General features: G+C 48.6%; 1 protein-coding gene across 1 annotated transcript; it reads right to left on the minus strand.

Annotated features, from left to right (window-relative positions):
• Positions 1–3,600: 3,600 nt before the first annotated feature.
• Positions 3,601–4,934, minus strand: LOC112884224 (dof zinc finger protein MNB1A-like). Its single transcript, XM_025949581.1, has one exon. It carries the CDS (start codon positions 4,638–4,640, stop codon positions 3,921–3,923), a length of 720 nt encoding a protein of 239 aa, XP_025805366.1. The 5' UTR covers positions 4,641–4,934; the 3' UTR covers positions 3,601–3,920.
• Positions 4,935–16,103: the final 11,169 nt, after the last annotated feature.

Here is a 16,103-nt window from a genome sequence, read left to right on the forward strand (position 1 = left end):
CAGCGACGGCGGCGGGCGGGCGGAGCGCGAGCTGCTGCTGCTCCCGGGCAGTGGGCGGCCGATTTGGAACTTTGGGGAGGGAGGATCTCTGGCTGCGCTGGACTGGATGACAGCTGGGCCCCACGGGAAAGACCGTTTGGGCTTGGGCGCTCAAGTCCCCGTGGCTTCTCGCGATGCGGGTCGCGGGACGACGCCCATTAATCCTCCCTCTACTGCCTTCCATCCTTGCGTGTATTCTTTAAAAAAAATCCTTGCGTGTAGAATATCCGGGATTTCCATTCGAAAAAACGTAGGAAATCGCAAAATGCACCCTGCAAACTAGGCGCGGTTCGACTCAACACAGTGCATTTATAATACAGAGGTTGAATGGGAAAATAAGATGTTGAATTACGCTTATTACTGATCATTTTCACTCTACATGTCTTTCCTGTAGAAGAACCGAAAGTGACACCGGCAGGTTCCCTCTATCAAATAGGACTATTCTTTTAAAAAATTTCAGACAAATTACTAATCACGAGATCATAAGAAATAATCTCGTTGCCCCCTAATTATTTATAGCACTTGTGATCTAAAATCGCGTTATTTATTTAATTTTCTAAATCCTCAATAAATACATGTGCATTGGAACTAGAAAAGGCAGCATTAACTAAGCATTTTATTGGCTCCACACGCTTCTCTACACATGTTTTTCTTGGTAGCTAGTATTGTTTTAATTAAATAGATCTCACTAAAAGAATATCTTTTTTGTGTGACAAAAATTGAAGGATAAATGAACATTACTACCATATCAATTTTTGCCAATCTAATAGTCCATCCATATAATTGTTGGTTAAATATATAGACTGCATCATTAGTATCTTCATTAGTTTCTGGTTCATCATTGTCGAAGGAATTCTCCAGCCGGGTGGCGGAAAGCACCCGCCTAATCCTAGTTAAGGATGGGTTTGGAGGAGACTTAGGGGCGCTCGATCGGTGGACAGATGAGCGCAGGAAGGATACGAAAATTTAGAGTGGTTCGGGCCGCCGAAGCGTAATACCCTACGTCCACTTTGGAGTTGTATTGATTGTGTAAGCCTGCCTGGAACTTAGCCTGGACTTGTGCTTGTGTCTCTGAATCCTTTTTTCTAACGAGTGCGCTCTCCCTTTTATAGCCCAAGGGGAGTGCTTACATTGAGCCGGACCCCGACAGGTGGGCCTGGCCAACAGGAGCCTGTTCTACGAGAGATATGGAGGTCATCTCCTCGAGCTTCTCTCCGTAGTCCTCTTCGACCGAGAAGTTGATGTGCGTATCCAAAGCCAGGATATGGCCGTGTACAGCCTTATCTTGCACAGTGTCCGGTGTCAGCGTTGCCCAACAGTGAAGTCGCGCTGTCACTGTTGGGATGGAACCTCCTGCCAGGCGGTGAAACAGCGCTGACCCGTTGCGTGCGTACTGTTACAGCGCACGCCTTGGCTCGCCTATTACAGTCCATCATCACGCGCGCAGCGCCGTGACGGGACTGTACACAGTCCGCGCACTGTGCACGGTGATACGACGCGCCGCCTGGGAAACAGGCGGGCTTACCGTGGTGTCAGCCTACCTGCCCCGTGTGTCAGTGGCAGGCCGTTGTTTTTGACTTGGGCACGCACGGCCCAGCAACCGCATTAAATGCTGGTAGGTGGGCTGGAGACCCGCGAAGAGCCTCCAGCCGCAGGCACGTGGCAGGGCCAGCCCCGTTCCCACCGCAGGACGGCGCGTGGCGGCGCCGGACCCGAGGCCCTCGAGGCCGGTCAGAGCGGTCTGGCCTGTGATGGTCCGGCCATCACATGTGGCGGCCCCGGACCTCCCTGGGGAGACCGGGTCCGCGGGGGCTACCCGAGAGCTCTCCAGCTTTCCTGGGGACGTGGGGGCCCCGATCCCGGAATAGCACGGGGAGGGTCCGGAGACCACAGTCCCCAGCTGTCAGGCCCGGACCGTACGCCACGTCCCCCAGAAGGCAAGGGGGAGATTACGGATAGCGAGACGCCAAGGGCCTGACCACCCTAGCAGGAGGTACCCCTATCTGTATGTACTGACAATCATCCTTCTCTAATTCTTCCTTTTGAATTATCTTCATTAGTATATCTGGTTGGTACTTAGAATGAGGTGTGCGTACGGTAGGAGGTCCAACGGCTACTTGTTTTTGAATCTTGCTTGGGCTCGGGCCGTGATGTCAGGGGCGGACCCGCGACTAGGGCCACTGGGCCGTGGCCCTAGTCGTGGCCCAGTAAAATCCGAAACCCCCCTTTAGTTTAGGCCTAAAATGAGGCCCAATCCATAGGAGTAGGGCAGACCAGGGGCAGGCAACGCCCGTCCCAGATCAGGGGCAGGCAGCAGTCCGCACGGCAGCACGCGCGGCTCTCGCGAGCGCGACTGCGCGAGGGTGCCGGCGGCCGGCGCGTCTACCCGCCTGTTGCCGCCCAGGACGCCGCCACCGACTTCGCGAATAGTTCCCGGTGCGCCCGTATCGGCCACCGCCGGCCGCCGGAGGCGCGGAGCTCTCGCCGGCTCGCCCGTCGTCGCCTCGTCGGCAGCTCGTAGATCGGCCGGAAGGCATCCGCCATCAGGTGCCATCGGTGATTCGGTTCCCCTTTTCCTTGCGTGTTTTTCTTCACCCTTTCTAATTTCTATTCAATTATTAGTACTGAAATTTCAGAGGTATACTTGCAATTAGTACTAAAAACTGAAGAGGAGTAGAACTTTGGCATCTTATTTCCCTCGTGTTTCTGTCACATAACTGAATGAAATCGACGAGCCCCCTGCACCTTCAGTGCCTGAACAAGCAACAAATCCATCTCACTGTCCTCCAGCACTATTGAGATATAATTTGAAGCATGTGTTGAATTTAAACCGTTACCTATACTTTTCTTATTTATTTTTTCTGTGTGTGACAAATCTCATTTCGTTTTGCCAGAATTTGGCCCTAGTCTTGACCAATTCCTGGGCCCGCCACTGCGTGACCTGATCTCTTAGACTCCTCGACATGGCCCATGTAAACATCTCTGCTAGCCGTGTAAACAACATAGTAACTACGAATTAGTAGACGGGAAAATATTCGTGGGAAACCATATTTTTTTGGAAACATGAGAACCCCCAAAAACATATTCAGAAGCATTTTATTAAAAAATTAAACAATGCACAACCGTAGTGCATCCATTTGTCTATTTTGTCGCAAATTTTGGGACGCAAAATTGTTTTGTAAAAACTTGTCGAAAATGATATAATTCAAGTGCATGCGCATTAGAAGATTTTGAGGGATTTTGTATTCTAACACCAATCTCAATGCACAATTTTATTGTACGGTTATTAAAACTGAGAACTTGGTAGAGTTTCATACGAATGAAACTCTTTTCTTATCTCATAAAATTCTTTCTTATCTCTTCTTGTAATAACACTGCCCAAGTTAGCATCCTTATAATAACTCTGTGAAGTCAGCAAGCAAAATATTGATGTGTCATGTTAACAATACTCGTGAAACTCTTGATGAAACTTGCATTGCGACTGTCTGATGCTTAAGAACATGAAATTTATCCACTTCGTATGATTTTTTCTAGATTCAATTTGCATCCGGAAATAAAAGACATATTTGGATCTTAGGCATGCATGAATCCCCGTCTTGTAGCCGAATCCAAGACAAAGCACATAAAAGAATGAACTTTGGACAAATAAAATAACAAAATACATAATTTGTCAACATTTCGAGTACCAAAAGAAGTACAACAACGTCACGCAACGCACGATCACGAACGGCACGGATCACCACGCGCCAACCGATGCGCGCACGAACAACATAGGCAACCACAGTGACAGGATTATCGTCGGAGAGCTCGTCGATCGATCGATGTCGTCATGCATGCGCGTGAAGCTTGCATTGACGTAGTACGCCTCAAATGTATACGTGTCACAAGAGCAGGTGCGGCGAGCCGCCGTGATGCAGGGGCAGCCCGCCGGCCTCCGCGGGCGGCGCCGCCGCGACGAGCTCCTGCCACAGCGCGGCGGCCGGCGGGAGCGGGAACGCGCCGCAGGATTTCCACGCCGCCTCCGCGCGTTCGCCCTCCAGGATCGTCGTCGCGACGGGCCACGGCAGCGGCCCCGCGCCGAAGGCGAGCTGGGCCAGGTCGCCAGCGCCGGCGGCTAGCAGCGCCGGCTGCCCGAGGCCGAGGTCGTCGGAGCCGAGCCGGCCTTCGAGCAACGGCGCCGCGCCGAGCGCGAGCAGCGGCAGCGAGCCGAGGAGGCCGCCGCCTTGCAGGGCCGGCGCCGACGCAGCCGCCACATGGGAGGCGGCGGCGAAGGGGCCGGAGGGCGCCGGCGCCGTCGTCGTAGCCGCGGCGACGGCGGCGGCGATGGCGCGGGTGGGGCGCGCCGGCCTCGGGCGCTTGCGGGCGGACCCCCCGACGGGGACGTTGCGGAGGGAGCCCCCGAGCGTCCAGTAGCGGCGGCACGCGCGGCAGAAGTGCCGCGGCTGCGCCGTGTTGTAGTTGTTGTAGTAGCAGAACTTGGTGTCCCGCGACGCGCACCGCGGGCACCGCTCCCGCCCAGCCGCCGCCGCCGGCTGCCGCAGCAGCAGCGCGTCCGGCGGCGGAGGCAGCGGCGCGGGGGACCGGTGCAGCGGTGCCTCCATGTGGCGGTGATCGAGGTCGCTGGACTGGATCGGACGATCGGTTGCGAAGCTGCTGCGTGCTGCGCAGCCGCCCGGTGCCTTTGCAGTTTCTTCCCTGCCGGCGAGCTTGATCGAGAGGAGGCCGCCCGCCGCTGCTTATATACCTCGGGCGGCAGAGGGATGGTGGCGGTGTGCCGCAGCCGCGCAGCGGCGCGTACGGGCGGCGCAGTGGTTGTCGAGGGAGGCGGAGAGGGACAGCTCGGGCAGTGGCCACATAGGTTACGTAGCTTTCTCTGGATCGCAGATAGACGATGGAATTCCCGATCCCTGCATGCCATCCAGCGACCATGGACCATGCGCATGACCCCTCCTCGCGTGTAGAATGTGCAGCGCCAGTGCAGTGGCTAGGTGCTACGGGACACGGCGGCCGGCAGGGGCGCAGAGGCATATGCAGGGGCGCGGCGCGGCTCCAAACGCAAGCCGCCAACAGGGGGGATCGGGATCGGACGCACGACAGCGGCGTGCCTAGCTAGCTGCCTCTGCGTCGTCGTCCTCGTCGGCGGCGGCGTGGTCGCCGTCCTGCATAGCGGCCGGTGCGGGAGCAGTGGGCCGGGGAGATCGAGAGAGCAACACGTCAGGGTACGTGTGGACAAAGGAATACTAGCTACTAGCTCTAGCCCACTCCCTTGTCTCTTCAGCCGGCAGGATCAGCTGGCAGCACCACCAGCAGCTAGCACGCGCTACTACTGGCCACCGGTCAGCAGCTCAGGCTCACCGCAGCGTGGCGTTGCTGCAACGAGTCGTCCGCCTCGATCGGGGAGCCCAGCCGCTAGTCTAAAAAAAATAGGGGTTGTCGAGGACTAGTTTTTAATCTGAATCGCAAAGAATGTTTGATACCAAATAGAGAAATTAAATATTAGCTAAAATCTATACTAATTCATGAGATAATCTATTAAATCTAATTAATCCATTATTAATACATGCTTACAGTAGTACAATATGATCAAAATATGGACTAATCATGTTTAATGAATTTATCTCATGAATTAGGCACCATTTATGCAATTGAGTTTTTAATTAGACTATACTTAATATTTTTAATTGTTATTCAAATATTCGATGTGATGGGGCTAAAGTTTAATTCGGAGAAACCAAAACCGAAGAAGAGAAAACAACAACCACCTAAAATGATCTTCAAAAAGACAAACACCTGAAACACAACTAATCGTGAAAACTACTTTTGTATCTGAAATATTTTCATGGTCATGTTTTTGTTTTTCGAAATTATATGTTGGCCGTTGTATCTTGTGCTGTTTGGGCCCCCGTCCGCGGCCGGGGTCCGTAAGGACCTGCCTGTTCCTGGACACGGACAGGGACAGCTCAGTCACGTGGGCCGGATACGCACCTGGCTGGTGGCTGGGCCGTGGGCCGTCGTCTACACTGATGGTGACCCACGACATGGCTTGTGCCGGTTGTGCGTAGCTGTCCTCCTCACTGCCACGTGGGCCAGAGTTGTTTCAGTCTAGCTGCTAGGCTGCTAGCTCTGTTTTCCCTTGATCCCTTCCCCCTTTGGTTAACAAGCCTTGTATTGTATTGTATGCCAAAGCTTGCGATTGTTGTATTGCCAAATCATGTTCGGGCCAGCATTTATGTGCCTGCCTGCCGCAGTTCCTCGCCAGGAAAATGCTGATAGCAGGCCCGGCCCAGTCGTCGTAGGAGGCCGGAAGGGCAGGGCGCGCCTCCGACGTCGGCAAAGAGGAGGTGGGCCGGTGGCCCATCTTGGGGGAAGGGGAGGGAGTATGGGTTGGGCCAGTTCGGCTCAGTTTGGGCAGACCAGGGAGGAAAGAGGTTTGGGCCCAAAACTCAATTGGGTTTCGACCCAAAAATTGATCTAGGATGGGGTCTAAAATACATGCAGCAACCGCGAATCAGCTTAGGATGCCCCCAACCGCACCGAGAAAATTGTATATTTAAGACTTTGGCGCTTTGCAATTTTATAATTTTTAACATCGACTTCGTAAAACTAGGACTCCAAACATGTGACATTTTAGATTTTCTTGCCATTATATGTATTTTCTCTCTTTTCTAGTTTTTATTATTTAGCTGCTTGATTGGTTGGGTACCAAAATATACCCTGCTAATTTATTGGTAAATTCATAAATTTTAGTTCACTTTCATATGCATTTGGCGTTCGCAGCATGGTGCGACAGCTATATTAAGCCCAGCTCGGCTCGATTGCAGTCGCAGATGCCGGGCTGGACCATGCTGCGAGTGAGGCCTCCTCCAACGGTCTAGCTTAGACCTAGCGGGGGCTTAGCTGGCATCCAACGTGGAGCAGAGAGAACGCAAAAGGAGCAAGTACTATCGCGCCTGCGATGGATTATCTCGAACGCTGCCTCGATGCATCCCTCTTGCAGCGCACGAGGATCGAAGCTCTGAAATTATTAACTCCACCGCATTGTACTCGTTCTCTCTCCACCACGTAAGCCGACGACTTCGCTAGTGCTGCTGGAGGAGGCTTGAGAAGCTAGCAGGTGCTGTGATGCAGCTGCAGCTGCAGGCCGTCATGAATACCGCGGAGTACATGAACATTGTTGGGAAAGCCTATTGCCGAACCCCATTGGCCAATGCGAGAACGATGGCTCATGGCTTGCGTCCTCCACGTGGTAGTGGTAGCATCGCCCACGAAAATAGTAGTAGCAGCTGCTATATTAGGGATGTTTGCCTTTGTAATGGCATGGACCAAAAAGCTAGCTGTTTTCTAGTAAAAAATAGAGAAGCTGGAGTTATTTTGGAGAAGCTTTACGGCTCCGGCTACTCCAAAGAAGCTCGTTAGGGGAGTCGTGCCAAACATTCCGTCGGAGAATTTCTCTAGTCAGGTGGCGGAATGCACCCGTCTAATCCTAGTTTAGAATGAGTTTGGGGAAATCAAGGAACGCTAGAAGAGACGTATGAACACGGAAAGCACACACGTATGAACACGGAAAGCACACAAGGAATTTAGAGTGGTTCAGACCGCCGGAGCGTAAAACCCTATATCCACTGTGAGTTATATTGCCTGAGCTCGAGAGAGCACCTCAGCAAGCTTGAGAGCCTTAGAGTGCCCTTGTGAACCCTGCGTTCTAGCATGCGCACTCTCCCTTTTACAGGCTCAAAGGGAGCGCGTACATTGAGCGAGGTCTCGACAGATGGACCCGGCGATATATTAAATAATATACACATTGGAGCCTGAAATGCTACAGATTCGGAAATCTTCCTCCTCGGCTCCCGTGCGTATCCTCCGTCTGGATTTGGTCTTGTGCCGTCTCACCTGCACAGGGTCTGCTGCCAGTGACATGCATAGTGGGAGACGTGCTGTCACTGTTGGCTTACAGTTCCCGCTGTCAGGAGAAGGGGCTATGTTGACCCGCCGTGCTGTAGCCTCCGCGTGCTGTGGCAGCGCACGCCGCGGCCCTCCTGCAGCAGGTCATAATTACCCTTTGCTCACGCGCGCGGCGCTGTGATGTGACTACACGCCGCCCGCCTGCGTACACAATGTAGTGATGCGACGCACCGCCTCGGTAACAGACGGGCTTACCGTGGTATCAGCATACCTATCCAACGTGTCAGTGGGCAGCCCATGCCCTGTCTTGGGCACACGCACCCCAGCTATCCGCATTTAATGCGGTAGTTGGGCTGGCTTCCCGCAGAAGGCTGGCTGCCACCGGACACGTGGCAGAGCTGGCTTAGCAACCGCTTCCTCAGGGACATGTGGCGGCACCGGACCTCCTCCCCGGAGGGGTGGGAGGTCCGGACCCCCTGGCTGGCCTAGGCGCTCAGACCCCCTAGAGGTTCAGCTTCCACACGCGGAAGCCCGTGGTAGCCGTTTTTAAGCACCTTGTCCTTGTGGGCACGTGGAGGCGCTGGACCTACCAGTGCATGGGGGAGGTCCGAAGTCCGTGCCCCCAGTTATCAGGCCTGGGCCGTGTACCCTGTCGTCCAGAAGCTTAGTGCGAGGTTACGGATAACCTCGCGCCCCTCGGGCTGGACATACTGGTAGGAGGTACCCCTGTGTATATGTACCGACAGTGATATTATTGATGCCCTGTCAGATTTATGGATTAATAAGGGCTTACAGGAACTGCTTGAGCTATGAGAAGTTTAATACATCTAGGAGGTTAATGCATGCCCTAATCTGAGAGTATATTCTTTGTCAACCTGCTTGCTTGGACCTATAATTTTTATTCGCCCATTTTCGGAATTTGACAGCCAAATCCAGGTCAAAACCGGCAGCAGGAAGCATAACCAACAATCCGGACTATGTGTGTGTGTGTGTGTGTGTGTGTGTGTGTGACTTTTGATTAAGGGACTATGCAAAAGGAATCAAGCGGAAAGCAGAAACAATTTGAAATGGAGGATTACCTGCTGAACAGGGATGAGGAGAGCAGGAGCAGGACGGGGAATGGACCGGCAGCGCGGTTTCCTCGGCGTTGGAGACGATGCCCAGGTGCGGTATGGAGGACGACGACGGGGAATGCCCAGGACACACGGATTAGATTCGAGCGCGGTGTCATGGTCGGTGAAGAAAACAAAATGGCATTGGCGTTGAACGCTGTAATCCTGTTGTTCCTCTTCAGCCCCGGCCGCCTCGCTGACGTCTCGTCGCCGGAGCACGTGACGTGGACGACGGGGGGCGGCCATGGTGGTGGCGCCGCGATGGAGTACGCTGGCACGACTTGCGACTTCGTCCCGTCGCGGCGAGCAGAACAGAGAGGCTGGGCTGTGATGGGCCAGGCCCCGAACAGCTCGGCCCATGATCAAGCAGCTAGGCTACGTAGGCTTGCTTCAAAATTTGTTTGCTTTCTGAAGTTGTGACGGCAGCCACACACTTCAATACTTTTCACACTTTGACACTACTAGATCGCATGGCAACCCATCTTTTGAGAGAGAGAGAGAGAGAGAGAAGAAATGATAGATCATCCTGAACACGCTGATGCCATCTACCAGCATGAACGCAGTGGAGCTGATGCCAGGATGCACTGTACCAACCGACGACGTCTGCGTCCACAACAACAAGAATCTTCTCTCTCTCTTTCCTTTAGGGCAGCTCCAGTGTTGCAAATAATCGAATCGTCGCACAACAAAAACGAACAGAGCACACTGTTCAGAGAACAGAAACCCACAAGTCGAATCTTGCTGTCAGAGAACAAAAACGAACCGTGTTTTCGGTTCGAACCAAGCCAAAAAAAAAAAATAAGGGTCTGTTTAGATGACCTGTAAACGCAAAAAGATGTAAACGTAAAATAGGGGGTGTAAAAGTTTACAGATTTTTGTATTTACGGCTCCCACCTCGTAAACGAAAAAACCGTAAACGCAAAATTTTCGAAGAAATCTTGCCAATTTGAAGTACTAAATGAAGTCTATTTACAAGCATGGATGGGCTGTAAATTGCGAGACGAATCTAATAAGCCTACTTAATCCATGTTGCAACAGTGATGCTACAGTAACTATCCGCTAATTATTGCTTAATCATGGATTAATTAGCATCATTAGATTCGTCTCGCGATTTACAACCCATCTGTGCAAAAAAAATTGTAAATAGACTTCATTTAGTATTTCAAATTGGCAAGATTCCGTCGAAATTTTTTTCGTTTACAGGGCCCAAATAAAAAAAATGCGCCGGTCCGTTTAGATGCGTAAAGATAAAAACGCTTTTTTTGCAAATTTTTTTTGCCTTTATGGCCTGATCTAAACAGGCCCTAAGCTGCACAGATGAAAGCTATCCACAAAAGCTATTCAGGGAGAGAGAACGCTGTCCTTTTGCTAGTTTTATTTTCAGCCTGGGTCCCATCCATCAATTTCAACACTGCCTGAGATGCTCGTGGGGCTAGGACCTTGTGATGAGTGATTGAACAACACAGTGTGCGTGTAACGTTTCTCTTGGTTGGTGTCGTTGCAGGTGATAGGTGGAGACTGAACATGCGGCGACATGTCAAGAATGAAGATATGATGCCACGCCGATGGACTGAGAGCGGTGAAGGGTGGATCAAGACTTGCGTTCGAGGGATTTGAGATCGTGCGGTGTATGTCTACTGTACCTGACGACACAGCGAGAGAACGTTGGTGGACGGTTTCTTGGTTAAGCCACAAAACCAAGATTCCGAACGTTCGTTGCGGCGAACGTGGCCGAAGACAGGGACAATTGTCGATCGCGAGAAGATTCCGGATCGTCGTGCGGCGAGATCACGGGACGCCATGGTGCTAGATGGAAGGATCGCGGACATCGAGATTGTTTGCCGTGGAGGATGATATTGCGTGATACGCGCCGATTACGTTAATTTGATTTACGTAATGGCAAATTTGTAATTTAGGCAGTGCCACCCTATGGGTTATAAATATGTGGCACCTAGGATTGAGGGGTATGCGTTTTTAGGATTTCTGGGTGTTGCTACAGTAGCCGCCGTGAACGGTTCCGCCGTGAACAGTTCCGCGCTACAGTAGCCGCCTCCCTAAAGCTCTTCTTGCGTGCACTCCTCTCTCCAGTCTAGCTTGCGTGCACTCCTCTCTCCAGTCTAGCCTAAGATTTAATTCCTAGTGAGGGATTTTTGTTGATCTCTCTAATCAAGAGAGGGAGGACGATCGGGCGGAGGCTAGATGCAATTTTGTAAGAACAAGTACTTGGTTTAATACTTTATCATTAAGTATTGTTCTTCGTTTCATTGCATCATGCTTATCCGTTCTTCGTCAAGTTTATCGTCGGTTTCAATCTAGGTTTTCTTGATCCGCATTTTATACTTAATTTCCTTGCATAATATTTTGGGAATAGCTTTCTAGTGATCTTGTGAACATATGTTTCGAGTTTCCTCGCGTTTGGATCTAATTTGCTAAAGTTCTTGAAATTTGAGAGTTTGATCTGTTTTGATCTGTTTGCTTCCGTGCGAAATTATTTTGAGTTGCTCCCAATCACCCCCACTCTGGTCGCATTATCCGATCCTACACTGCCGCTATCGAATCGAAGTTCTGTTCGACTTGAGTAAACTGCACCAGTCGAACCACCACTGGAGCTGCCCTTAAAAAAGGGTGGGCAACAAGAATCTTCTGATCTTGGCATTTCATTTTCCTTTCTATATACTTCCACTCAATCAGTCGTTGACCTCACACAGAACCCACAAGTCAGAACACAGATCTAGCACTACGTCACACGCACACACAGGCTCATAGATCACTGACAGTGATCCACAGTGCTAAACCTGCTACCTGCATCCTTCCAATCCTGCAATCCAATTACTCTAAAAGGTGACCTTAAAACATGCTGCTGCTCTTCATGTGTAGCTGGTCAACAACTGATGAGCATACTATACTACTGCAGCCTCCTTGACGACGTATCAGGGAACGGCATCTCATCAGTTTTCACTGACCTGGGATTCGCAGGAACCAAGCAGATGCTGTCGCCCAAGTTTTTAACCCTGAATCACCACACTGACTGGTCAGACCGCCGAGGCCACTTCTTCATCGGGGGGTTAAATCAAATCAAAACTACTGAATTACCAACGCATGCACGGTGTGGTGTCAGTATAAAATTAATTAACAAACAATTAAGCAGGTCTCGTTTCATCTCCCAGCTTCTTCAACGCTTGCAACCGGACGCTCACGCCATCTCCGATAGTCCGTTCCAGACCTCGAGGCTGAAGAATCTCCTCCGGCCGGGAGCGGCGGCCATTCCGAGACGACAGGCAACGAGAGGGAGCATTAGAGAAAGCAGAGCTTGCATGGCGGACACGGACTTGTGAGCGAGCGCACGCCAACAACAGGAGCTAGGACACCGAGAGAGAGGCCGATCCCGCTGCTGCTCTACGCAAAGCCCGTGTAGGTCAAACACGCAGACAAGTAGTGCTGCTGTGACCGTACTAGGCTGCGATTACTGCTGTGTTTTTTAAGAAAAAATTGTGGTGGTGATCGATTAGTAGTGGTTAGAGGAGGCATTTCCATGCCTCGGTCAAGTCACGCACTGTACTCCCAAGGAGACCAAGCAGAGATGTTTAATTTCTGGGCTTTCTACTTGACACCATGACGTGCGATCACCTATTAACCAAAGTTCAGTTTTTTTTATCAGGGCAAGTGTGATGACATTTCATCACAATAACAAAAGGAAACACCCCACCCCCCCCCCCCAAAAAAATTATCCCAATGACTTTTGAAGCTGGAATACATTTAGAGCAGGCTACTTCGAAATGTCGTCTTTGTCGGGTGGTAACAGATCATGGCTATAGTAGTTTCTTCAAAATCCAACTTAATCTTTATTTTTTTAGCTCAAGATTGTATAAAATTAGAGTCCGGCCCTTTTAGGATCCGATTTTTAGATTATCTAGATAAAATTTTAAAATTTTAAAGTTGTTTACCACCCTACTCGCGACAAAACTGTTGTCGGTGCCAATTTTGAAAATTTGGAAACCCAATGAGTCTATCGCATTGAAGAGCTACCGGCACAGAGCCGAAGAGAACAACCTAAATATTCCCAGCCTCCTCTCCAAACATGCTCTCAAGTCTCAAGTCTCAACTCAAACTCCGAGTCCATTGCCTTGGCGTTTGGAGAGGAGACCTTGTGAGCCGAGCCTGACCAGCTGCGAGCCTGTGACACGCTACAAGCGACAACCCTTGTTTCGACATGTTCTGCCTGCGACCTTGCCCATGTCCTCACCCAAGCGGCCATGCACAACCAAAACCCAGTATTCCTAACGCTGGCTAGCCTCCAAAGCTCCATTAAAAATCGAGTAGGTTTTCCTTGGACCTGCACTCCAGCCTTTACAGAACAGAAAAAAACCTTCCTGAGTCTGCAGACGTTTTGTTTTCAGCGTGCACGCTGATGATACAGTCATGCTCGGCTTGCTCAGTCAGGCTTCAGAGTTCAGAGTTCAGATCATGTGTGTGCGATCGTTATTGGTGTGTGATCTCAGATTGCTTTGTCAATGATTAGGTCAGGGAGCTAGTTGCGGCAAGTGGCTGTGCAATTTGCAGCTAATCCTAGGGTTGGGATGGGATCTTAATCTGAATTTGTAGCTCGGTGGCAGCACTAAGGATTTTTTAGTGCTTGGGAATCTGACTGGAGATGAGGTCTACTGTAACCATGCTGGCACTGCATGAGCTGACCTAGGAAGTCAGTAGTCTTGTCTGCTCACCACCGGTTGATCAGATTGCTACTATTTTTCTTTTGGTACAATTTTTTAATAAATTCTTTTGAAACAGTAGCTGAAAACAGGTTGGTGCGATCTATCCTGAAACCTGAATAGCTGACAGTCTATCTCCAACCGTCGTTCTTTATATCCGTTTCTATATTCTTCATTTACAGAATTCTCTACAAGATTCTCTCCTCTATATCTCATTTCTCTTCAACAACGTTCTCTAAATCTCGTTCTCTATACATTAAACCCTATATTAGAAACGTATTTTGTTCCAAATTTTTGTACGTACGTATTTATCATACCTCAATATGGATATATTTTATTTTTATTTAATTCAATGTTTAAAACGTAAAGAAAAAATAGAGAAGAGGAGAGAGAATCTTTATATATAAAGGAAAGCTGTAGCGTTCTCTATTTTAGAGGACCATTTAGAGAACGCTGCTGGAGCAGTAGAAAACGAAATCTTCTCTCTATATATAGATAGTTATAGAAAGGGTACACAACGGTTCAGAGAATACCGAGCCTTACTTCCTGTTCCAGTACAGATTCAGTTCTTGGGCTGCGGAAGCAAAGGCATGAATAATTGGAAGGTACTGCGACATGTCCTGCGGTTTATTTATCTCACCACCTTGTCCTTGCCCCCATCTTTGCATGATGAGGTCCTGTATGGCTGTATCTATCGTTAGGCAGAAAAATTGGTACAAGTTTGGGCTTCAATGCGGATCCAAGAAACAATTGGGATCTTACGGGAATGGACTAGGAAAAAAATTATGTAAGGTCATGTTTGGTTTCGGAAGGCTAAATTTTAACCTTATCATATAAAAATAATCTTACAATTTAGGAGTATTAAATAAAATCTGTTTATAAAACTTTTTCATATATGGTATTAATTCTCGAGACGAATTTAATGAGTCTAATTAATCCATAATTTGCAACAGTAATACTACAGTAACCATCAACTAATCATAAATTAATATCCTCATTAGATTCGTCTCACGAATTAGCCCAGAGGTTCTGTAATTAGTTTTGTAATTAGATTTTATTTAATACTTCTGAATGATAAAATTCTTTTTGATATGACACGGCTAAAAATTAGCCCTCCTAAACGAAACACTCACCGAGAAAGACGTTATCTTTGTGCACGGGGCAAGATATTGGTGAGAACGGTGAAAGCTTCAGCATTCAAGTGGAGTTCCCGAGTTGTAGAAGCTCCAGCCAACTTGTACTTTGCTACTTTCTACTCTCTTTCTTTCTCTCCCTATGTTATATTTTGTTTTGTTTTAAGGGGTGTTTGGTTCTTCAGAATTTATTTTAAACCCTATCATATTAAATATTTTAATACCAATTAGAAAGATTAAATATAAGTTAATTATAAAACTAACTGCATAAGCCTATGGTTTATTCACGAAATAAATCTATTAAGCCTAATTAATCCATAATTAGCACATATTTACTGTAGCATTATATGGGCTAATCCTAAACTAATTAGGTTTAATAGATTCGTCTCGCGAATAAATCTAGGGATTATAAAATTTATTTTATCAATAAACTATGTTTAATACTTATAATTAGCATCTAAACATCTGATGCGACGGGACTTAAAATTTATTTTGCCATTTGTACAATCCTTTGATCAATATTTATTTATTTATTTATACCTGCAAAAAATGATTATTTTAAATTTGATGCCATTATGTCCGTATTCAATTTTTTCGTATGCACGTGGTTGTGTATCACATAAATAAAATAGGTGGTAAAAGTCATGTCCTAGTAAAATGCAATAGTAAAATGCAAAATAAAGTAAGTCTAAGGGCAAGGACATTGCTACACGTCAGAGCGGTCTCATAGATTATCTCATGCAGATTCACATAGAATTTTTTATGACGTGGAGGGGAGAGGGGAGGAGAGAGAACCAGGTGGTTGTTTCGCTTACTCATCATTAGTTGTCATACACTCATAATATTTTTTTCACAAATTAAGGATATCATACTAACATGAGACAACAAAAACAATAATGTTGTCTTTTCAGTCGTGCCCCTAAGGAGAGAATCAAAGAATACTGCTCAATTCAAAATATTTTACTAATTATTATGCTATCTTTCGTTCAGTAATAAATCTCAAACTACATACAAATACTAGGGAAAATTCATATTACAGAATTCCTGTGATATTTTTTATCAGACTCTAAAGTAAAGTTGCAGCATTTGACATGAAATTGACGTTGGACCCCTTGGACAAAAGATCGGATTCAGATGAGGCCGAGCAGAAACTGTTGCCATAATTCAGTCTGAGTGGCAGCATGGATGGATTGGATGGGGCGACGAAA

The sequence above is a fragment of the Panicum hallii genome, chromosome 3, assembly GCF_002211085.1.
Source record: "Panicum hallii strain FIL2 chromosome 3, PHallii_v3.1, whole genome shotgun sequence".
NCBI classification, from domain to species: Eukaryota; Viridiplantae; Streptophyta; class Magnoliopsida; order Poales; family Poaceae; genus Panicum; species Panicum hallii.